The sequence below is a fragment of the Pagrus pagrus genome, assembly GCF_965226575.1.
Source record: "Pagrus pagrus genome assembly, chromosome: 16".
NCBI classification, from domain to species: Eukaryota; Metazoa; Chordata; class Actinopteri; order Spariformes; family Sparidae; genus Pagrus; species Pagrus pagrus.
Genome location: NC_140200.1, coordinates 4,164,117 through 4,189,021, shown reverse-complemented (window position 1 = coordinate 4,189,021; position 24,905 = coordinate 4,164,117). Strand labels below are relative to the sequence as shown.

At 44.2% G+C, this 24,905-nt stretch overlaps 1 protein-coding gene across 1 annotated transcript in view; it reads left to right on the top strand.

Annotated features, from left to right (window-relative positions):
• The window catches only part of LOC311271488 (uncharacterized protein), a 107,988-nt gene extending 86,777 nt beyond the window's left edge, over positions 1-21,211 (top strand). Inside the window, exons 4-13 of the mRNA XM_084377181.1 lie at positions 12,352-12,474; positions 12,686-12,855; positions 14,882-14,937; positions 15,055-15,193; positions 15,411-15,538; positions 17,596-17,731; positions 18,349-18,526; positions 18,707-18,790; positions 19,609-19,906; positions 19,991-21,211. Of these exons, the coding sequence (XP_084233307.1) occupies positions 12,352-12,474; positions 12,686-12,855; positions 14,882-14,937; positions 15,055-15,193; positions 15,411-15,538; positions 17,596-17,731; positions 18,349-18,526; positions 18,707-18,790; positions 19,609-19,906; positions 19,991-20,775 (2,097 nt within the window). The 3' untranslated portion in view covers positions 20,776-21,211. The remainder of the gene's footprint in view (positions 1-12,351; positions 12,475-12,685; positions 12,856-14,881; positions 14,938-15,054; positions 15,194-15,410; positions 15,539-17,595; positions 17,732-18,348; positions 18,527-18,706; positions 18,791-19,608; positions 19,907-19,990) is intronic.
• Positions 21,212-24,905: the final 3,694 nt, after the last annotated feature.

Sequence of the window (24,905 nt, the reverse complement as noted above, 5' to 3'; positions counted from 1 at the left end):
AACAGATTTTCACCAGGTGCCTTAATGACATTGTCAACCCTAAACACACACAAACACACACACACATACTGGAGCGCAACGCATACTCACAAACGCTAATGATCTACTAGCTTAAAGCTTCAGGGCTATCTCATCAATGAACAGGTTGTAATTCATAACATATTCACTCTGAGGTTTTCTGAGTGTGTGTGTGTGTATACGTATGTATATATATGTATGTGTGTGTGTGTGTGTGTGTGTCTAGTAGGCATCAGAAAACACACACCCGCTGTTCCAGTCTGTTTCCTCCCCATAAAAAGCAACACTTAGCACTTCATTCTCAAGCAGTTCTGACAACATTATACAGGTTAGTTTAAGAGAAGAGAGGAAAAAAAACAAAGCTGGAGAGAGAGAGAGAGAGAACGAGGGCGGAAAAAAAAAAAAAACGGAAGCCTGGTCACTCAGCTGGGAATATTCAGAGAATTGTTTTTAACGAGTTAAATAAATTCTCCCACAAATGAGGTGAGGGAAAGCGAGAGGGGCAGAGCGAGGTGGAGAGAGGTAGAGAGCGAGAGGGAAAGAGGGAGGTGAAGTTGAAGGGAGTGTTTGGCGTGGTGTTGGGAATATTTTACAAGCTGCATTAATGGCTGTTCTTAAAACACTGCTATTAAGAAACGGCCATAATGTTGTATATCATGGGCGATTATGTTCACACACACGGGCTTACACAGCTAAACACTCTCTCATTACACACTCACACAGACACGCACAAGCCAAAGCGATTAAATGTGTGCTGGTCCAACACCTTTTGTGTAAATAGCAGCTTCCTCCTGCCCAAACAAACTGCACCTCTTCTTCTGCAGCACGCACAATGCAGCCATTCACACCGTCCCGCTGCAGCCGATTGTGGAACCACGTCTGGGTTTGGAAATATTGCGTTCGCATGCAGCAGCTAACGACACGAAAACCAGCCCAAGTCGTGTTGGTCCTGTTGTGGCTGAGCGTCAGCACATATGGCTGTGTTCTGGCACCAACAAGAACAAATATGAGCTCGTTGTGGCCCATTTATGGCGGCTAGAATCGGCTTTTAGACTCGGTTTTGGACTGAGAATTTCGCCTCAGTTAGCAGCACTCAAACGAGCTTTGGGTCAGTATCAGCACCTGGAACTGGACCAGCATGACTTTATCCTTTATCCAGATTTAGGGCCATTTTGGCCAAGACATTTAAGCAGCTTTAGCAGAGTACATTTTATCTGGTAATTCATTAAAAATTTCAGATGATTTAAAACAAGATGCAAGCGCGCATTCCTGTCGGATCACTTTGTAATCCTGCCGATTATCTCACGATCATTGTGAGGAAACAACGATGACTTTCCAAAGTTGTAAAATCCCATCTGTGAGTTCTGCAGTGTTTTGGCTTCTGATAAGCTTTTAAATGCATTAATCTGTTACTCCACATGGATTGGGTTTGATCTCATTGTCTGTGTTAAAGGTACAATATGTAGAGTCTGCACGGCTAAGTAAGCTAATTAGCTAATGGCAGTTATGGGTTACTCTGGTAATATGCTGCTCCCTATTTGAATTTGACAAGCGGCAAATTCTTACATATTGCACGTTTAAGTATGGAGCTGGATGCAGTGTGTTAATTATGAGGTACTTGACAAAGCCAGGCTAGCTGATCTTTATGCTAAGCTAGGCTAATCGCTTCCTGGCTCCAGCTCTGTATCTAACACACAGTCATGGGAGTGTTGAGGATCTCTGGGAAACTAAGTGAATCACGTATTTCTCCAAATATTAAACTGCTCCTTTAAATAAACATTAATTCATCAGCTGCTTAAAAAAGCAGTCATTAAGATTATGTTTGCTCACGTGTACATTGCCAGAAGATGAAGCTGATCTTGTAACAACATATGTTGTTTGATTAAGCCCTGCTTTCTGTGGAAGGTTGTTAACTTTCTAAAAGAAAAAAAACACAAATACCAGCTGTCAGTTGTCTGGCTGTATGTGCAGTTATAAAAGGATGGAATGAAAATAAAACTATAACGGCAACAAATAATTAGGTGCGTTTGCGCTTTTCATCTTCTTCCTCGAGAGTAATTGCTTCATTGTGCTTTTAAGACTCGAAAATCTGTTTTCAACACACTTTAATCCCACTTAAATTGGGCCTATATAGTGAATTTACTGTAGATACGCTGTAGTAGACTGGTCCCCCCACAGAAACTGGCCTCCGCCGAATCTGCAACACCCCTGCAGTATTTCCTCCTCCGAAAGCTTTATTTAACTAGCAGAAGGATCAGTGGAAAAGGATCTGATTGTATTTCTAAGTTATAGTCCATGAATCATGCGTATATGAGAACAGAAGGGTTGGAAATATTAAGACATCAGACAGTATGGAGCTGAATATTTTCTTTGTTATTCTAGGCGCCAGGGCTTGCTCCTGGAGGAAGTGGCGGGCATTGTGGTCAGTAGCTGAGTACAGTATGGAATAGACCCAGTGTGTGTGTGTGTGTGTGTGTGTGTGTGTGTGTGTGTGTGTGTGTGTCCTGAGTGGTGATCGGAGGTGTGGCCGTCAGTCTGTCAGACTTCTCTCTCTGTCGTCCCGCTCCTCCTCTCCTTGCCTTCACTTTTCTGCAGGGCTGCAGTCTGAAAAAAAAAAAGTCCAATTAAAGTAATAAACCACACATCCCATCCAGCCCCAAAACACACACACACACACACACACACACACTCACATCGGTTTTCCTCCAGCAAACACAAACACGTAACGCACACAGGTAAAGCACACACGCACAAAAAAACACACACACACACACACACACACACAGCCGCAAGTTCCTACCGCCTCCCCTGGTTAAATATCCTGGTTATTAAAGAGAAATGTGCAGCAGATTTCTGAGGCTCTGTGTGCGACACATCTGGCCTGGGCCTTCAGGAAACGACTGGTTCACTTCACTCTTGTCATCACCTTCCAACACGTTTCTTTCACATTTCAATTTGGGAACGGCACAGCAGGCTTGCTCCAGCACACACACACACACACATGCACATCCGCACGTACAGACACACACATGCGCGTGCACCAAAACACACTGCCACACATCTGCACACATGCGCTCAGGCACAGACACACACGGTCCGCATTAGCGACAGTGGGAGTGCACTTTTTTTTGGTGTTACACCGCTCTGTTTTCAGCCTGTCAGCTCAAAGGGGTGGGCTCTTTTTCATCCCTTTCTTTCAGTATTTTTCTTCCACCTCTCTCCCCCTCTCTCTCTCTCTCTCTCTTTCTCTGTGTGTGTCTCTCTCTCTCGCTTTCTCTCGCTCGCTCGCTCTCGTCAGTGTTTTGTTGACAGTAGAAAACCTCTAAACCACCCGTGACACAAACTCCCATTTCAGGCTTGGTCAGGATTGTGTGGGATTAGCAGAGTGTGATGGACTGAAGCTCTGGGAAAGACATTTTTTTATGGATATGTATTTGTGTGTGTGTGTGTGTGTGTGTGTGTGTGTGTGTGTGTGTGTGTTTGAGCTACAACACTCTGCACACAGTGGACTTTTCAGGCAGCACAAATTGACTTTAGAGCCGGTGAAAAGTAACACAATGAGTCAATTTGTTGTCCAGAACTCAACACCAACCGACTGAGTTAGATAAGATGGAGAGGGAGTTTATGTTGTCTGATAAGAGATAAAGTAATTAATTAATCATTTCACTGATATGTGGTGTGATTTGGGCAGAAATGTTCAGGGACGAGGTTATTAAAGTTTTATTCACATCATTTTAAGACACGTTTACCAACTTCCTCCCTCATTCTCTGACTTTCTACTGGAAGTTATAGCGACAGGTGAGGAAAAACAGAAAAATGCACCATTATCTTTAATAAAATGACATATTTCTGGTAAAATGGTAAAATGTAGGTACACATCTCAAAATACACAACAAAAGTTAGTCATATTTAGACAATTTAACACAGAAATGTTACATATTATATCTTAAAAAATAAACTGTATGTACAGAAATTATAACTGAAGCATTAGTTGAAACAAATGTCACAAAAACAAACAAACAAACAAACAAATAAATTCATAAAGCTTTCAGCATCTGGTCATTTCATAAGCAGGTGGGATTACGTGGGGCTAATTTTGATTAATATCTTATCCGTTACGGCCCCAATTACATTTTTCAGTGCACAAACATATAAGCTTGGTCTACAGTACTGCTGTGGTGTTTCAACCACAACTATTTTACACTTTCAAAATATTCAAAAAGTGATGCTGCAGACAAGTTCATCTGATACATCAACACTTAAATATCTCCACACTGAGTCTAGACGTGAGTTAAGAATTCAAGAAAGCCTTAAATCAAAGCATGCTACTAGTGTTATTTAATTTTTTTGCCCTTTCTTTATTTCAGTTTTCTTTGGCACATGGTGTTTTCATAAAACACACTTCCCCTAACTGTTCAGAGAGGTAATTCAGCACCGTTTCTGCTCGAATTCGGTGCCGAAGCAACCCGATCTCATTGAAATGTTTCTGCGGGCAGCGGTGGTTTGGTCCGTGCGCTGCTCTCACAGTATATGATGTGGAGGACGCGGAGCTTAAAGTCTTAGAGCGCAGCGCGTTGTTTGTCTGTTTAGAAACCATGGAGAACGTTTCCAATCAGCATCACTGGAGCAGAGACCGCAGAACATGAGAGGGCTCGACCACAGGCAACGTGCAGGCACTGACTGATGACACGCTGAGCAGGCTACGCTGCGCTGACTGACGGCGACACGGTGAAGTGACGGCGGGTTGTCACTGACAGATGATGACACATCAGGGGGGCTGCGGTCACAGATGCAGTCTTCAGTGATTGACAGCCATCTACCTCCCCCCCTCCTCTTAACCACAAAACTACATGAGTCGTTATGTAGGAGCAGACAGTGACATCATCGCTACAAGGTCCAATATTGTCTTTTTAAAGGGACAATTCACCCCATTACTCAAGATAATCCACAGACCTTGCATCGCTGTGCAGAAGGAACCGTGCATCTACTCATGAGCGAGCTGCTTGTGAACATTAATGCCGTTCTCCTTGGCTCAGCTGTATCTTTAGCTAACTCATTTAGCTCAGTCTACTAGCCTCTCGTCCATGAGTGCATGCACATTTCCTTCTGCGCAGCAATACGGAAAGAAAATAGTCCTTGTCCCCTCAATGTCAGCTAATTAAAAGCATGTAAACTCCAACCTTTGTCCGTGTTCTTTGTCGTTGTCACCCATTTTTTCCCAATTTTGCAAATCCTCCTGCTGGTCCATCCAAGTATCCTCCTCTCATGCAGTTACACAACATCACTCTGTGCTGTTTACTCCACTGCAGGAGTTATGTTGTGATGAAGTGACTCACTTTCCCTCAAGCTGCATGGCTGGCTTCAGTTAATTATTTCCTACATTATCCCAAATCCCTTCTGACAACAACAACCCTTACACAATGAGTGTTAACGTGTTACACACTTGTTTCACTCTGCTGTGGGGAAAGTATGCAAGGTGGTGTGAGAGTGAGGCCGTGCAAAGCAACAGAGCAAGACCTGCTGCTCTGGTCTACAGGCTAAAAGTGTGTGTGTTGATATTTCTGCCTCATGTTGAGTTGAACAGTCTAGAAAGAAGTCGTCGTGATGTGGGACTGATACCACACCTTCTCTGACCTTTTCGCCTCTGAGTTAATGTGTATTTTTGCTTTGTCACACACAAAGAGAGACAGGAAATGGTCCCTTTTTGATTAGTCTTTCTCTTGGCTGTTCGTGCAGTGTCCTTGCATCGGTCTGTTGTGTCCACTGGAGGGCAGACAGGGACAGCAGCTCCAGAGCCCTCACAGAGGTGGACAGAGAGCAGCCCTGATACTAGTGTCTGTCTGGACTTCACATCATTATATCGAGACATGTCACAGTAACTGCTGCCGTCGGACAATATATTGTCCCAGAAACAATTGCGATCAGTGATATTATTCATATTTTCATGCTGTTTTATGCCACAGGACAATGATGACAGGATAATAATGTAAGTACACCGTTTGAAAGAGCAATTAACTTTTACTTCCTAAAGATATTCATTGGAACTGGAATTAAAAACATAAATAAAGGAAAACCACAAAACCAAATGGATATATAAAGTGGAATCTCAGAAATTGGATGCAAACACAACGGACAATATCAAGGCCCGCAAAAATGATCAAGTTCATTCTTCTTCTTCTTCTTCTTCTCCTCCTTCTCCCCCACCTCCTCCTCCTCCTTGTCACCAGCTGTATCTTCTTCTTCTTCTTCTTCTTCTTCTTCTTCTTCTTCTTCTTCCACTTCTTCTACTTCTTCTTCTTCTTCAGCTTCTTCTTCTTCTTCTTCTCCTCATTCTCCCCCACCTCCTCCTTCTCCTTCTCCTTGTCACCAGCTGTATCTTCTTCTTCTTCTTCTTCTTCTTCTTCTTCTTCTTCTTCCTCTTCTTCTCCTTCTCCTCCACCACCACCTCCTCCTTCTCCTTCTCCTTGTCACCAGCTGTATCTTCTTCTTCTTCTTCTTCCTCTTGTTCTCCTTCTCCCCCACCTCCTCCTCCTCCTTCTCCTTGTCACCAGCTGTATCTTCTTCTTCTTCCACTTCTTCCACTTCTTCTTCTTCTTCTTCTTCCACTTCTTCTTCTTCTTCTTCTTCTTCATACTGATGCAGGTTTTAAGTACTATAAAGGTAAAAAAATTCCATTATCATCATCTGTCAGCACTCAGCAGTACGTGACGTCTTTGTGAGGCTACTCAATGATCTGTATTTTTTTTGTAATTCAGTGAAACCTTGGTTTTGCTAAAGTTTGTTATTTGCTTTTTTGACAATCTGTATTTGCAACAACAAATCTCCGACGTCTACTTTAAAACATTCAAAGACAAGGAAGGTTTGAACTGATTCGAGAGTTTTATCTCTCACAAAACAGTTCGACTGTGGCGTCAAAAACATCTCATCCTAACGTGTAGCTTCTCGCCTTTTTTTGTATCGCCGCAGTAGGGTCGATGGAGAAATGAAAGAAACAGAGTGGAAGACAGAGCGAGTGAGAAAGATGGTGAGCGGGGTGGGGGTCGACTGCGTCTGCTCTAGTGTGGTTTGGGGGAGTTATTTGGTGTTAAAATATGCCTTAATGGTTGCTGGGGATCCATTTATTACAGGCAGGAAGCAGAAGGGGGTTTCTCTTCTCATTTAATGTGACCGCCGAGAAGGTCGCCAAGTCCTACAGGCAAGCCAGCATTCCTCTGCGCCAACGCAACACACACACACACACACACACTCGACTTTGTATACGCGCATAATTATACTGTAAGGCATGTAAATGGAGCTGATGTATGCACATGTGTAGATGCAAAGACTCGTAATCTCAAAAACACACACGTCGCAGTGCTTTTTAGAAACGGCTTACAAACGTGTGTGTGTGTATGCATGAAAACACACACACACACACACACAGACACACACACACACACACACAAATAGACTGTGGTCTCTGGCAGTGAGAATGACCTTTTCTGAACCATGGAAACACACATTAACGCACACACAGACACACACATACACAGAGAAGCCTCTAAAAAACATTTAAGCATGGCAGTGCCGAGGTTATATAAAAAGCCTCTTGAGGTCTTATTAATTCACATTTGTTTTTCAGTCGTGAAGCTCGGTTTCTCTCCTTCTCACTCATCCCGTCTCTCCCCGTAGTTGTTAGTCTTTCGCTCGCTTCCCGTCCCTCATCCATCACTTTTCGTCAGGGCACGGACGCAGCGCGCCGTTTCTTCTTCTCTCTGTCACACTTTCTTCCTTTTCTTTTCTTTTCTTTCCTTCCTCTGCGTCCATCCAAACACAAAGCCAGATACAGCTTGACACCCTTCCCCGGCTTTAGGGAGGGTGTGTTAACACCTCCTCCCACGACACACGCCAGGGCCCTAAGACCCGTTTATGAAGTGCAGGGCTCCTGGCGTGTGAGTCCACGAAGAAGACGAGATGGATGTGAGATTTAGCGTGTTTTGGAAAATTAGTGATTATCTTGATGGGAGTTTGATTTAATGTTTTCACAACATTAAAGGTGGACCGGCGTTGTGTTTTGCGGCACATTTCAGAAATTTCTGGAAAATACTGTTGACACCAAAGTACAGCATGGGAGTTTTTTTTGTATTTATGTCTTTTTTTAATTACGGTTTCGACAGTTTGGACCTTTTGTTGGTCAATGTTGCTGATTGCATCTCATAAAGAGTTCTTAAGTGTTGGTATACGGCCACCGAAAGACAGAGAAGCGGTCGACAAAGTGTTTTGACTGTGATTTCACCGACTTCAACGGCGCCTGACTGCGCACAGAAAAAGGAGGAAAAGTGTCATGGCCGCAGCAACTGTGTGTGTGCGCTCTGGATGCCAAATCAAATTATACAGTATCAACATGTTTAAAACAAAATAACGTAACTCTAGAAGCTTCACTTGGCTACAACGGCCGCTCAGTTAAAGGTTGTGCGAGGTTTTGTGTGTGTGTTTGAGAGTGTGTGAGTGTATTGGGTTACATGGCGGATATAAGGCTCTATCCCTCCTTTCATCAGCTGAGTGAGGAAGAATCGAGCGGCAACACACTGCAATCTGACCCTGACGTGCACGCACAAACGCACACACATGCGCGCTTTGATACACACAGTAGCAGAAAGGCGGTCATACTTCAGTGCTAGCCATCACTCATCAGCACAAAACCTCACTGCTGCTTTCCATTGATCACCACTGTCATAACACACTCTGTGGCCCTGATCCCTTTTTCCAGTATTACATTATATCATTAATATCACTTCGAAATGTTACAACTCCACTTTTGTTTTTGACAGAAATTATGAGTGTTACTGTGTACACTCACCATCCAAGTCAAATCATGGTCATCATAGCAATTTTGAGCAGATTTCATGGTAATAAGTCGGCAGATATCTGCCTCGCTGACTGGTGGTTAAGAAAGACACTGAATCCCCACCGGCAGCTGATCTGTTGTGGACCCTGACCTTTGACCTTTCCGGGGCCAAACAACAGATAATTACCTTGCAGAGGTCAGTAATTAAGGTAGGACAATGTTTGCTACTTCATAAACCAATGAAAGCCATTCACATTGTTCTGTACATGGTAAATATTATGAGATTTAGGTAGTAAGTAAATAGCCTAGTTCTACATTTTGCTTTTAAATATCCTTTTATTTATTCCTGTCACTGACAGTTAGTTGAGAAGATTGATATCCACTTCATGTATGTATAGTAAATATGAAGTTATAACGAGCGACAGTTAGCATAAAGGTGCAATATGTAAGAATTAGTGTTGAAAACATTTAAAAGTCAGCTGAAATCATCAATAAGAATAAGAAATAACAGTTTAGACAATAAGGCGTCTGTTGAAATTAGCGCTCTAACCAGCTAGCCTCAGCCTGTCTTGGTCCAAAGCCACTGTGCTAGGAGCGTAAACCTCAACACGCCCCTGGAGCAGCAGTTAGCGGTTATCCCAGTGATAAGCTGCCCCCTATTTTTTTTTCAGTATGAATTCGACAAGATGCCAATACTTACTGTATATATTGCTCCTTTAAGATAAACATGCAGACTGGAAACAAGGGGAAACAGCTGGTAGAGCTCCGTCTTCAAGTGACAATATCTACCTACCAGCATCTCTGGAGTTCAGTAATTAACATCTTAAAGCTCCTTTGCTTAATCAATAACTTAGTCTGACTTTCTGGATGTAGACTGTGAGTATGAGCCTGTTATTGGGTGCCTAAAATTGCCTTAAAAGTTACCCTAACCTGGTCGCTAATGCTACATCCTTAACAAGCAGCAGCTCTAAACTTTTCTTTTGCAGGAATTTAGCATTTTTACTGCCAAGGCTTATCTCCCTGCGTGCGAAACAAGTTCCCCGAAACGCTATTTTGCAGGCGCACCATCGCTACATCCTGGGTTTTAATGTTGCCAAAGACGATAATAATTAGTTTAAAGAAATATGAACAAGCAAGAGTGTTTTTTATTTTTTGTCCTTAGCCAGACCTGTCTTCAGTTCTGACACAGTGCCGTGGAGATCAGGTCTGGTTAGGCGACACTAGACAGAGCTAGGCTAGCAGTTTACCCCTGTTTCCAGTATTTGGGGTAAACTAGCATATTTAGCATACAGATTTCAGAGTGGTATCAATCTTCTCATCTAACTTTCAGCAAGAAAGCAAAATAAAAATTTTTAAAAAAGAATCGTGGGCCCAAATTTTCAGGCTTTCTAAGTCTTCAGCTGATGTTCACTTATCCATCTCGCCTCTCATTCGTTCCCAGTCCACATGAGTGCATCACAACAACCCTGATATGTCTTCCCAGTGAACTAAAACAAACTAAAATAGACAGGATATGAAAATAAGATTTTAAAGAGAACCCCAAGGAAGTAAGTTTGAATGGTTACTGTGTGGCTGTGAGTGTCTGTGTGCCTCCGGTGTGTGCAGTGGGGGGGTAATTACGGTGTAGAATGTCCTCCTCATCACTGGAGCTGACCTGAGAGCACAACAGTTAATCATCCACTAACCGGCAGAGAGAGACGGAGCGAGGGAAGGAGAGAGAAGCTAATGTGTTGCATGCTGCACGGTTGGATTGAGACACTTTGCGGCACTTGATTTTGGTGAAAGGTAAAATAACAAAGAAGAAAAGAGGAATCTTTCACCAGTCTGGAATAAAGGATATACCGTCCCCAGAGTGGGAGGACAACGGTCGAGGACACGCACCTGCTCCTGAAGACGGATTTTTTTCTTCCTCCGATCAACCAGTGTGTGTGTTTATGTGTATCTGTGTGTGTAAGTATGTGTGCTGTACGTAGGCTGTCCTGTTTTGGGCTTTTGTGTGTGTGAGAGGTGGCCACATGGGGCCCGGGCCCTGTCCAGGATGCCAGCTGCAGCAGTGAAGCCCGCCCCGGAGGACATGGTGGCGGAGGGAAGGGGCGAAGGAGAGCGCGGCGTGTCCCAGTGGGAAGCCACGGGGCTGGGCCGAGAGCGGCCGGCTCTGCCCTCCCTGAAGGTCCCCAGGGAGCTGCTGCGAAGCTTCCCCCACTCCAAAAGGGTGGGGTCCTATCTGGTGGGGAAGATGATCAACAAGGGGTCGTTTGCCAAAGTGATGGAGGGGCTTCACATCGGCACGGGGGAAAAGGTCGGTGCTTTCTCTCTGATTTGAGTGTGAGAGTGAGGAGACATGAGGACAGACGCCTCAGACTGTGAGGGTGGCACATCGGCCGTGAGAAAGATCACACACATACAAGATTATGATTACACGTTTTACAACTTGTGAACTTGTAACCGATCATTAGACTGGGTTTAAGAAGGCAGTGGCCTGTTATTATTCTTGCGATGTGTAGGAAAAAAAACACAGGCAGACTCATCTGTCATTCAATTATTTTGTCACCATGACTCTTAAAGGTATTTAAACGACATGTAAACATGATTCTTTTCAAGGTACAAGATTCATTTATTGTCATTTTACATGACAAGTTCAACAAAATGTTGTTGTCGTCCTTTTATGATACTAGTAAAGACATAAATGAAACTAATTTTACATGGAGCGCAGTTCTGATTTGTGTTCTGATAGTTTCTATATTTATATTACACAAATAATTTAGCACATGTGATGTTGATGCTGATGTTTGTATGTTTTAATTGTTTCATACTTTGTTTAGGCAGGGTGTGTGTGTGTGTGTGTGTGTGAGACTTTCTTTCATCGGTCACTGAGTCTCTGACCTGGTCGCCATAGCAACGACCAAACTCATCTCCGGGGGTGTTTGCTCCTCTTAACCCCTGTTACCCTCTGCAGGTACCAGGCCTGTGGAGGTCAAGTCTGCAAATATTTAAACACACGCTGTTGGAGACTTCAGGATTAATTTCGAACCAAATAACAAAACACCACACTGGATCTTACCAACCACGTACTGCCATTCACAACCCGGTTTCCACCTGATTGGGTTTCTGAGACAAACTGTAGTCCCCTGAACAAGCTGGATCGTTTCAATATCACCTTTTAGGAATTTAAATTTTATGCCGTCCTTGTTATCTTGTGGGGAAATTGGTTTTAAGATCACTTCACCTAAAGTACCCCAGAAATTTTAGTCCCAGGAACTAAAAGTTTCCCATCAGCCTGTTGTTGTCTGTGTTTCCCCCATGCAAATATTGGACCAACAGAAATGTTCATGTACTTCTGGAAAGTGCCACCCCAAGCAGGGAGTTAACATAATGTCCCCGAAGGGTCAAAGTCCCTGGGGAAAGTACCTGTGGTGGAAATGTGGCTATAATGGTTCTCATTTGACTTTCCTCTGATGAATTAAGGCAAAAAACATACTTTTGCGTGTGTGCACTTGTGTGTATAGGTGGCCATCAAAGTGATTGACAAGAAGAAAGCTCGGCAGGACTCATACGTGTTGAAGAACATGAAGAGAGAACCTCGGATTCATCAGATGATCCGACATCCTCACATCGTCGTCCTGCTGGAGGTAGAAAACTAAAAATATAAACACAGGTGTTCATATTCACGCCTTTAGACGTGCTTTTACACTGACTACACTGCACCTGCTCAAATGTAGGTCCATTACCAACACTGCATGTTAATTAAAAGATTATCATATATCTGCATCTATTTAATAAACCTGTCTATGACACATGCACATGAATAACTGTGTGTGTGTGTGTGTGTGTGTGTGTCAGACTCTGGAGACAGAGAACAGCTACTACATGGCCATGGAGCTGTGTGCCGGAGGAGACCTGATGGACAGGATCTGTGAGAGGAAGAGGCTGGAGGAGAGGGAGGTGCGACGCTACACTCGTCAGATCCTGTCTGCAGTGGATCACCTGCACAAACACGGCATCGTGCACAGGTGAGACTACACACACACACACACACACAACGTGCAGCACTTCTGCATGTATTAGTGACATCTGCCATCACCCGTCCAAGAAATAATCTGGCACATAACCCCCGATAAATCCACAAATTGTCATTTTTAAACAACAAATATGATATAACCTGTCAACTTCTCAGCTTTAGAGGTGCTGTTAGTCTGACCTATGTTTCCTTTGGACTGAGTCAGGCTAGCTGTTTCCTTGTTTCCAGGCTTTATTCTTAGCTAAGATAACTCTCTGCTGACCCTAGATATGCATATATAAATACTGAACTTTAATCATTCTTAGGTCACACAAACTTTTAAGTGGGCCAAAACTGATTGAAGGAAAGTTTTAAGACATCTATATAACCATTGTCCCAACATTAAATGGCTGCGGATCAGGTCCTTAACCTGTTGAAACAATGGTAGCCAAAAAAAAAAAATCACTTTTCTAATAAATTTAGCAGTTTTCACTCAGATATCTGTATATTTTCGTATGCAGATTACTAAAATCATCCTGACTGAGCTAGTGTAACGCTCATCCAATCAAAAGCATGTGATGTAGGATGTTTTCTCTCACCTTGAGCTACTGTCACTGTCCAGTACGGTGAGAAAGCCAAATGTACCTGCACACAGTAGCTGTTTGTTGCATGGTGGATGTTAAGGTCAGATTTTGTAGTTTCACATACACGAGGTAGTTTTCAGGGCATTAACAGCCTACAGAAGAGGAAACGCTGGAAGAAAAGGCAATACTGTATATGGCCGAGTGCAGCGTGGGAGTTGAGAGTGTTATTTTAGTGGCATTTTAGTATGTGTAGGTGTTAGAGACCCAATACCCACACACACACACACACACATGCACACACAATATGCACAGCGCTGGGCTTTGGTTTAAGACCTTGGCTCGTCTGAAGGTGGGAATGTGATTACCAGGCAATGACCTCATCATCCTGCGCCGGCGCCATGATTCACACATCATCACAACATCATGGACTTCCTCTCTAATGAAGTCCCTCAACGACATCGCTCCCAACCCTTCAATAGCACCTCTCTCTGTCACACACACACACAAACACACACCCACGTGCTCACACACACTCGCTGGCGCTCACACTCTGCGCCACAGTCCCACACAGAGATGATTAAACTGGAAATAAATGGAAAATTTGCACTTAAATGCACCTCATGCCACCCACATCCAGTAGGTTTACCACATACATTTTCTCCTTTATGACAATGTCTGCTCTCGCTCTTTCTTGCTCTTTTTTCCTCTCTTGCTTCCCCCCATCTGTCTTTTGAACTTTTCTGGGGTTGTGTGAGCAGTGTTTTCTGGATTTTTGAGACCCGGAGTGTCTGTTGGTTAGATGAAGGCAGATGAAAGGAACATGGCTGATTCCCAGGCTGTAGTTTATAGGGGATCTCTCTCTCTCTCCCGACCGCAGATTTTCATTTAGCTCGGTAGTTTCAGAGCAGGCCGTGTGGTTGGTGGTGAGGCTGGGGTACTTTCAGGGGGAATCGAGCAACTTTTCCAGGTGAACACAGAGATATTACTTTGCTGCAGAAGGGTGAGTGAGTCAAGAAGAGCTTCGCTTCAATGAACGTTTGGCTTGATTTGGAAATCATGATAGGTCCAAAAGAAACAAATCCCCAAATTACCATTAAATGTTCATCCAGAGAACTTGCAAATAAAACTATTTTTTACCAGTGTTTTTTAAAGCTTGAGCTCTACCCAAACCCAGATTTAGCTTTTGGTTTTCCTTTGCTTCTGTGGGTCCAGTCTGGTCCCATCTCATCTGGTTGTCCATAAATATACAGAAAAAGCTTTGTAAGGCCAACACACATTGAGGACTTCTTAAATTGACCAACCACCATATTGTCTGTCAAGCGAATGGCTCCAAAACATTCGCCTGTGAGGAAAAAATCACTTTAAAAATTCTTGTAGGATTAAGGACAGAGCTCGTGAAAATACCACAATCTGCTTTTCTTTCCTAGCGGCCCTCTCTCTGCTTCTCTCTTGCAGAGATTTAAAGATTGAAAACTTCCTGCTGGACGAGCACAACAACATCAAGATTGTGGGTATGTTGACGTCCTCCAATGACATCTGACCCTCGGATCAGTATGGCAGAACCTGTCTTAGCCATCTAGTCCATCTGTACATGTGCTGCGCTGTTAAAATGATGATGTTTCACACAGACTTTGGCCTGAGCAACACTCTGAAGGCTGAATCTCTGTCTCTGGAGCTCCTCAACACCCAGTGTGGAAGTCCTGCCTACGCTGCCCCCGAGCTGCTCGCTCACAGGAAGTATGGACCCAAAGTTGACGTCTGGTCCGTGTAAGTGATGAAGTCTCAGTGTGTGTGTGTGTGTGTGTGTGTGTGTGTGTGTGTGTGTGGAAGAGGCCTGCTGTCCCTGTCGCCTCCATCACAGCCGAGAGTGTTTTTTTTTTTTTGAGTTTCCCCTGTGGTTTGAAACAAATTACAGATTGCAATTTCTTTGTATGCATCTTGTAAATGTGTTTATGTTTCTTCACATTCTGCTTGTGTTGTGCAGAGGTGTGAGTATGTTTGCAATGCTCACAGGGACTCTGCCCTTCACTGTCGAGCCCTTCAACATCAAACAGCTGCACCAGAAGATGGTGAACGGAGAGATCAGCAGCATCCCGAGTGATGTCAGCAAAGGTAAATCCTCGAGTGCATGTGCTTCGTTAAAGAAGGTAAATGTGTTGAGAAATGTGAGAAATCACATGAAAGAAAAGAAGGGTTGCAAACAAAACTCCTGCACCTGTCTAACTTGCAAAAATGCTTTTATTTGCAACGTTTCAGTGCTCCAGCTTCATCAGGCGAAATGGTTTAGTAGTCAAACCTGGTAAATACATGTATTTTGGCAAGTTAGACAGTGTGCAGGAGTTTGATTGCAACTTTTGATCCACTCCTCCCTCTCCGACGCCGCTGTCTCATTTTACAGACGTGATGCAGAATTTGGTTGAACATTTTCAAACCCGAGGGATAAAATGAAAGTAGTCCAAATGAGCAACGATTGGATTTCCATTTGGAAAAGATTGGACGTGTCGTTGTCAGCTTGCATTAATGTTAATTGTGAGAAATTAGTGTCCAGCTTTTTTGTAAATGACTCCTTGTCAACACAAACTGGGATCCAGTCTTCTGAGTCATGAAAAAGAAAAACTGAAGGAAAAAAATGTTTCACTTATTTCTTACTTCTAGTACACAAGTACACAGTTGCCTTAGTGTCTCTGTTTTTCTCTATTTCGGTCTCTCTCTCTCTCAAACACATAGTCACCCCATTACGCTCTGTCATGGCGCCATGTCACCACAAACAAACATAGCTCCTGTTACTGAGGGCGAAGCCAGTACAGCTCTGATGCTCTGAATCTGTGACAAGATCAGATTAGTGGCTGTATCGCTGCCCAGGCGGGCATCTGAGACATCGACATTAACTTCCAGGCTGTATCCCGCCTCTAAATGGGGCTGTTTTTCAAACTCTGCTTCCACTTTCTTTTTTTTTTTATTGCCACAGTAACTCTTGTCACACTGAACCGCCCGTAATTTAGTTCGCTCATTCATTTGTTCTTTCTTGTCGTGAGTTTGTCGTCTTCAAATGTATGATTTTTAATGTTATCTTCGACTTTTATCGCTGCAAACAAACTGAGCGTCTTCAGAGACCATTATTCCACACATTACAGATTCAGTCAACAGATGGTGCATTTGTTTTTTATCAGTAAGAAACAAACTGAGTCGACCTTGACTGAGACGAGCTGCTTCGGCTCTGTCATCGAAAGCGAGGCAACTGATAGCGGCCGATAGAATGGAAAAGTCTTGTTCAGCCGCCTTGTTCGAACCCGTCCACTCCTCCAGACCATGGAGCTTATCAGGAACGCCCATCTGGAGTCAAACTATCAACCCCTCTTGGCTGTCAGGCTGACAGGCTGAATCGGTTGTCCTGCAGGGAAATCCTGCCTCTCTCCATGCTGTCGGCTCCGATACAGTTTCAGTGGAGTCACACTGAGTGACATCAGCCTGGCAGTCTGGAGTAGTTGTGTAACAATGGCTTCTTTTTAGTTTGGTTCATTTCAGCCAGGCAAGGATTGGCTTGGTTGGTGGTCTGATCTTAAAACCAGTCTGCTTGACTAAGGGCCCTTAAACCACACGAGACTAACCCAAAACTGCCCCAGATGATCAGGCCAAGGCCTTGTATGGCCATCAGTGTGTGGGTGAATATGAGGTATTGCGACGCATCATTTAGCGCAATTCTTCCAAGCACATTTGAGTTGAATTCATAAAACACGAGAGTTGTTGCTTGAGCTTAGAATATAGACCGTGCGGTCTTCACTGATGCTCATGCAGGTATTGTTTGACCTGTGATTACAGCTTTTAAACCTGCAATAACTGATTTTCTGGCCTCTTGGGGGCATCAGCACCCTGGCAAATCTTCTCCTTTTAGCTTTGTTTTTTGGTCTCAACCAACTCTTGAGGGAAATACTTGGCTCTTTATCCTCTAAATGCTCCACAGTGTTCACCAACACATCCATCTACCGTTTGGTTCTGGGCAAACAGTGAGCATACAGCGGGGTTTTAGAGTTTTGAGAGCGGTGAGAAACGAAACAGTAAAGTTGGGAGCCAGAAAACCAAAATAATGAGCTGAAAGACGTTAAAACGTTGAGACCAAACCAAAGGCAGAAAATTAAAAAAACACTGCTTCATACATGCTCCTGATTTAGGCGCAGCAGCTTTTGTGCTGTCTCTCCTGGAGCCCGACCCGGCGAAGAGACCCAGCGTCCGAGCTGCGATGGAGGAGAGATGGATCAACGAGGGATATGCCAAGAAACCACTGCACGCACTCTCTCATAAAAACAGGTAAACTGATATACTGTGTGACATCGCCAACAAACACACCAGAAAGCAACTGGAGATGTAATAAATTGACATAGTTTAAATAATATATGTTGCTGAATTTACCAATTTTTATACAGTAAAAACAAAAAGAAGAATCTTCACATTTTCTTTTTTAATTTATTGCATTGCACTACTTGTACTTTGTCTCTTTGTGCCATGAGAGCACACTGGGCCACAGAGGCCCAGTGTGTCTCCTCGGGGAAAGTTCTGCAGCAAACATTATAATGTGGGCAACAGAACCAAGAAGCAAATCACTGTGAGTTTTCTAACAAAATGAAAATTTTTGTGGTCAGTAGGGTAACAGCTTTGTATAATATAGCATGACTAAAAGGCTTTTATCACTTTACGCAGTGTGGAAATGCAATCATGTATGGCTCCTCCTGGCAACAATGCATTTTCTGAGAATCCACATGAATGAAGCATGAACCGTTCCGGCTCTGTTCTTCTCCCAGTTAAAAAAATCGTCAAACCAAAGTCGTACAGTTTCCTGGTCATTCCTCACCAACAAATCCTTAATGACTACGAACAATTTGTTCCAGTTTTTTCCATCCCTCTCTCTCTCACACATTGTTTCCCAGGCTGTGTCCGGAGGATCTCAACTCGTCCGTGCTGGCGTACATGACGGAGACGCTGGGCTACTCGCTCTCTGAGATCATGCACACACTCACCACCAACCGACCCTCGACCATCATGGCCTCATATCACCTGCTGCTCAACAAGCTCAGCAGGAGCCAGAAAGGAGCCAAGGCCAGCAAGGTTCACACCTCATTTTCAAGCACCCACACACACACACAGTCCAGCATTAACTGAAGTACTCATAAACACAACGTTTTCTGATGCCAGTAACAAACTTCTGGATCAGTGTGACAGTATAAATACCATCGTTCTCATGTTCTGCTGTAAAGTTTTAACGGCTAACCATTGTTGATCTGGCAGAAGCTAGAGAGCAACGACTGGAGTCTTCCAAGCAAGAATACATGGAGAGAGCGGAGCAACGCTGAATCAAAGGCTCAGCAACAGGTAATTATGTCAGTGACATCACGAACACAAATAAAACAATCATTTAGAGATGTTAGAATAATAGTTTTATAGTTATTCTATATTTTTATTGTCAACAAATCCCAAAAAAGACTGAGACCAACGATGATTTAGTTTGTCTCTCACACTTCCTCTGCCCAGTCTTTATCAAAAATATCTAGTTTTATTTTTAAAAAAGGCTCTGTGGGTTCCTGAACCAGCTGCGCACTGTAGTTTTTAGCAAGAGTTACTCAAACAGAAGTAAATGGAGCGTTTCTTGGGCACTATTTTCAGCCGTGGATTAATACACATTTGGTCCACAAGTCAGTTTTTTTTACAGATGTGTGTAGGATTGAAAATAAACTACAGTGCCCTTGTTCCTGGTGATGAACTAAGATGCCATCCGGTGCAACAGTGTGCTACTTTATGTTTTTAGTAGACAGATGGTAGTTAGGACAGTTCATAGTTTTTTTCTTGCACTCAGCCAGATGCTGTAGGCTTGTTTGCTTGTGCAAATAATCCAGTCAGGTGTGTATAAGCAGAGGAGGTGCTGTGGCTGTATCAAGCCTCGTTTCCACCAAGCAGACAACTTTAGTTCGACACACTTTACAACCGTTATTTTCGTCAAACGTTGTGGATGGTGCCAAAATACTGCACCGTGGCATCCTGATATTTTGTTACCCCTCTGTCGAGGTACATACACTGATCTTATACTAAAAGGTTAAAGAGTTACTACTTGACAACAGTCTTTATTACCTGAGAGGCTGACAACAGAAAAACATTGTCGGGGCTCCTGACAACTAACCACTATTTGTTGTCAGAATGAACCGACCAATGAGAAAAGCTCGAAGCAGTCCAGCCGGCCTCTGAGAGCCCAGCAGACAACTGAGTGTCAGAGCAACAGGAAGAGGCCCGAGGACCTGCACAGAAAGGACCACAGAGAGGACGCCGAGAACCGTCCCCCGTCTCCGTCTCTGCCGCAGCTTCCTCACTCTGCCTCCCCCTCGATACCCCCTCGCCTTCCCTCCCCCTCCCCCGTCCGTCTCTCTGCAGAGGATGCGGCCACTGATGAGGAAATCGCCATCACCTTGGACACCAGAGAGACGCTGTTTCCTGAAGGTAAGGGTTTATAGAAAACAAATGCTGCACCACATACAGCGTGACACACTATCATGTATCTGTGTGTGTGTGTGTGTGTTCCAGTGTCTGTGTTCGGAGACAGGGAACTCGTCCATCTTTCACCTCCTAAAACCTCCGCATCTCAACTCTGCGACTCTGCACCTTGCCAAGTCCCCGCCGAGCCAATCAGAGACGGCAGCACGTCGAGACCGATCCGACACACACACCTGCTCAGGACGACTCAGTCAGACGGCGCCGCAGACCCGGGGTCAGACTGCTTCCACGACAGCCGCCACCAGGATGACCACTCTCATCACCTGAGCATCAACGAGCGTCTGGAGAAGCTGCAGACATTTTACTCCTCGGAGAAGAACGGCATCTCTCCCAGGATGCTCCTGGAGGCCGACACACACACCGCACACTCCTCAGACAGAGACCACCTGGGCGCCACGGAGAGGACGCAGACGTCACCCGCCGCCCCGCTGCCCCGACTGCGCAACGTGGGGCTAAAAGACGGACGCGGCAGGAAGATGACATGGGTAGGGTTGACCCGGCCCGGACCTCCAGGACTCCTGGTGAACGGGTCCAAACCTCCCGCCTTCCCCTCGCAGAGACAGCATACTTTAGTCATTAAGAGCCTCAGGCAGGAGAGGGGCAAGAGACGAGATCTGTCGGCGGCAGGAGGCGGAGGAGGAGGAGGAGGGGAGAGAGGGACGGCAGGAGCAGGGATGAATGGAGCAAAGAGAAACTCAGTTCAGTTACGTTCATCTCTCCAGCGCCGGGTGGCGGACCTGAATCTGCCGCTGCTCCCTACAGCAGTGCAGGGGAAGTCGGATAGGAAGAACCAGCTGCACACCATGGACTACTGATACAGAGACAGCGGGACATGTTGGAGAGGAGGTGATAGTGGCCAGAAACAAACACAGGCCTGTATTGAAAATGGGGGTAACATTGAGGTTAAATGAAAGGGAGGAAGGATAATGGGTTGACGGAATGAAACACTGTCTTAAGATGGGGTAAAGAGCAGCTACAAAAAGATGCTAAAGCGATTATTCTTACTTCTCTGTTCCATTCACGCCACCAACAGGACTCATTACCAAACAAACAACATACGGGATGCTGAAGTGCCAAAAATCTGCACAATCTGATTAAACTCATAACACAAAAAATGGTCGGTTAATCTCCACCTGTTACAATGTGAAGTGCAGAGCGCACACATATTTATGGTTCTATTTGTATTCACTGTTCTTTATTACATTTTTGTACTAACGTTGAAAGTCAAAGTAAAAACAAGTCTCAATTCTACCCTTTTGTTGTTGTTGTTGTGTCTTCATGGCGAGTTCTGTCCATCATTTAAGATTATTAAGAGTTAAGAGTTGCCTATTTATTCGTTAGAAATATATTTCTGGTTTGTTTTCACTCAAATTATAAGTGTATATTTTATATGTTCAAGAGCCAAAATGGTGACCGTCAACTCATGGCAATAACCTACCGACACTTTTTAAAAACATTTTAACTTTTTTTTACAGCGCACATTTTAAGCTCCATCTTTTAGTTTAGTTCATTTGACTTTTTCACAAAACCAATTCTACCGATTCGCTTGCTAAATATATTTTTTCCTACCACCGCTCAGTTTTTACCCCCAAAAAATTCAAGCTCAAACAATCTCTCCCCGAAATCTCTGACAAGTATCTTCTCCCTCGTCCGCCGTCCGTCTGCACGCTGCGCTCTTCTTTCGTCGTGTCGGTCTGCGGATCATTAATATTCAGATGTGCTGCAAAAACAGGTGGAGGAATCTGGTTGCTGCTTCGGGACGCTCTTCGCGGCTGCTGAATTATTGAGGGGCTGTTACCTGATACTCTGTGTGTGTGTGTGTTGGGGTATGGCGCTTGTTCTGCGTGTGCCCAATGAGGACAGATTGAACCCACTGAGGTGGATACATCCCCCACTCCAGTTACCTCTCTGGCTACTTAACAGTGATATGAACCAGTAAGCTCTGATGCTGTATCAGGACAAACACACATTCACACTGCACAATGGCTTTACACTAAACAACTAAACAACGTGCCAAGTTGAGTCAGCCTAAAGAAACGTAAGGGGCACATGCTCCAGAAACCAATTAAGGGAATTTTCTGTGTGATGCAGTGACATAAGGTCTTTTAATTACATACGCAATGGGGAAAAAAATAAATATAAAGCTTGTTTTAGATGCTGGAGATGTTTCCATCCGTCCATCGAGCACTGAGCTCAGTCGGCCTGATCCTGAATGGGTCATGTGCGTAACAACTGGACAAACAAGGTATGGAAAATCGATTAATAATGCATGTTGCACATACGTATGCATCCATGGCTACTGGATGGGAACATTGCGTTTACGTGCACGCTGCAGTGAACATTGTTTCGTCAGAAGAGCATGTGGCTGTGACGGTGACATCGAACTGTGACTCTGAACACGTTTCCATGTGATCGCTGACACTTCTGTGCTCTTTCACTCGGTGTCCTGAGCGGTGAGAGCAGCGACAAAATCAAAACGCGACGCAAAGTGAAAGTCTAACCCGCAGAATCGTCTTATCAAGTCCAGCGTCAGCTTCCTGTAGGGTTCACCTCGTCTCTGGCTTCGTAAAGGGAAGTAATGTGCAATGTCTGATGGGGAATATGAGAAGTAATGAGTTCATGATGCATCTTGAAATATGAAAATCAGCTAAATCAGAGAAAAATGAAGCATTTTTCCAACATACCTTGGCATCTTTCCTCATTAGTAATACTGAGTCACATCTTAATTGAGTGAGGATGAAACATCTGCAAACTTCTCATGTCAAACCTGTATTGTACAGCAGAATGAGGGTTTCCACTGAGCCACTGTCACGGCCGGGCAGGTCAGAAGCTATAGAGACGGCCAGCTGGTCACCAGTGATGCATCAGCTGTTTAATCAGGTTTGTTGACATTATTGAAGACACAAAACGTGCCTGGACACGTCCACTTGGTGTTTGTCTTATTGAACTAGTTACTTATTAGAGAGGCCTCTGAACAGACAGATTTATAACCTGTTGTCGTCCAACATCTGATCCTAAATCATGTCCGTCTCTCTTGTTTGACCTTGACAGGAGCCTCTGAGGTTGTGGATCCACATGGTCTTCAGTCCAGTTGAGTATAATGAACGTGCACGTTCTGTTTACCACCTGAGGTTGAAGACACTTTGTAACAAGGTGTGTTCAACCAGAAAGTGAAGCGAACGTTCACTTTGTGTCGCCTGACAGTCGACTGTACAGACGCTCACCATGAGCTAGCTGGCAACAGATGCACAACTGTGTCTTTGTGTGTTGTGTACAGTTCTTGTATTTATTTCCCTCCAGTCTCTTTCCTTTTTCCTGTAGTCTGTATATTTCTGGAACAGCGCCTGTATATGCCAAATATGTCAAAACTGAAGTGTCAATGGTGGGAAGCTCAAACGTCGTACTGCTGTGTTCTGGGGTGCAAATCATGTAAATGTAGGCAATCTGACAGATTGTTAGCATTTCATAGCTTCCTGGTTGATTAGCAACTTTAAAGACGACGGATAGTTTAATCCCGGGGGAGATCTGACATTATTTCAAGGCAAAACAACATGTTTGATTAACTTTCATTAGACAACAGCTCTCGATAGCATTCAACCACATTCTAGCCAAAGTTACTGTCTGACACAATACAGTTTTGATGCGATAGGATTAGGAAAGGCATAACCAGAGTCCAGTCTGAGGGCTAAAACTTTCACTGAATGTGTGTGTGTTTACGTTGCGGATGCATGACCACCTACGCCATCATTTGATATATCGCAGCTTAATCCCTGCTAATGACCGATGAGCGACGAGTCCTTTGTGTTCGCGTTTTAATACAACAAATGGAGGATTAAGAGCCGAGACAAGAGAGCCAATATCCAGCTGACCCCGACACGAACCTCCAGAGACAATGGATACGAAGAATACCTAACTCTGTTACTGCGTGGTAAACCGGAGCTGTTTTCTGAAAAAATGCATCCAAAAATGGCATAAAATGTCAGTTGTTTGAGGTAATATCATAATTTTAATTAGTTAATAATGATACTGATGTGAAGGAGCGTGCTGGTGGTCACCTGGAGGCCACAGAGGTTACCAGGTGCAGTGGTTATGGAATGAAATGGATGGTGTTACTCCATTAGCACTTCAATAGTCTTGGGTGTCTCTGAGAATAATTGCCGTGCCCATCACAGTGTGTGTGTGTGTGTTTGTGTGTGTGTGTGTTTGTGTGTGTGTGTGTGTGTCAGTCTGGGTAAGCCTGTGTTCCTGCGTGTCTGGTTTCTAATGATGGTCATCCATAATTGAGTTTCACCTCGCAGGGGGAGAGCGGTCCAGGGTGGCGCTGTGGTTAACTAGTCCCCGCCATGACAGCGCGTGTGTTGGCGTGTGTGTGTGCGCACGAGTCACAGGGGTCAGCGGCGCACAAAACGTCCAGCGCCGCAGAGCAGCAACCCGAGCCGGACTCTGTTTAATTGATGCCACCTCTGATTAACTGTCAGTTTCAGGATCAACACCAGCTAATCCACTAAAAGACGCCCTGACCAGAGGGACAGCGTGGCTTTAACCTCAGCACGCTGAACTCCACCTTCACTGCAGGTTGACGGTCAATTGTCGGAAAACAGGGACGGTTATCTGGAGAGAATCTTGTTCTTCTGTCGAGCTCCTCAAAGTGTTCGACTGTGACGGTGGATCGAGGGTCATCTCAAACTTAAAGCAAAAAAGGACAGACTTTTTCTAACCCTAACCCAAGTTTTTTTTTGTTTTTTTTGTTATGTCTTGTTATCACTTTATCATAAAGTTCCATCAATAAAGGGTTTGTTTGTTTCCTATTTTCCTTTTTTACTTCTGTTATTTATTTAATTTTCTTATTGTTGTCACCTGTCGCTTGCATTCTGTAATCCTTGAACTTTAACTTGGACCTTCCTTTCCCCTGACTCTGGTTCTCCCAGAGTGCCATTATTGTAAT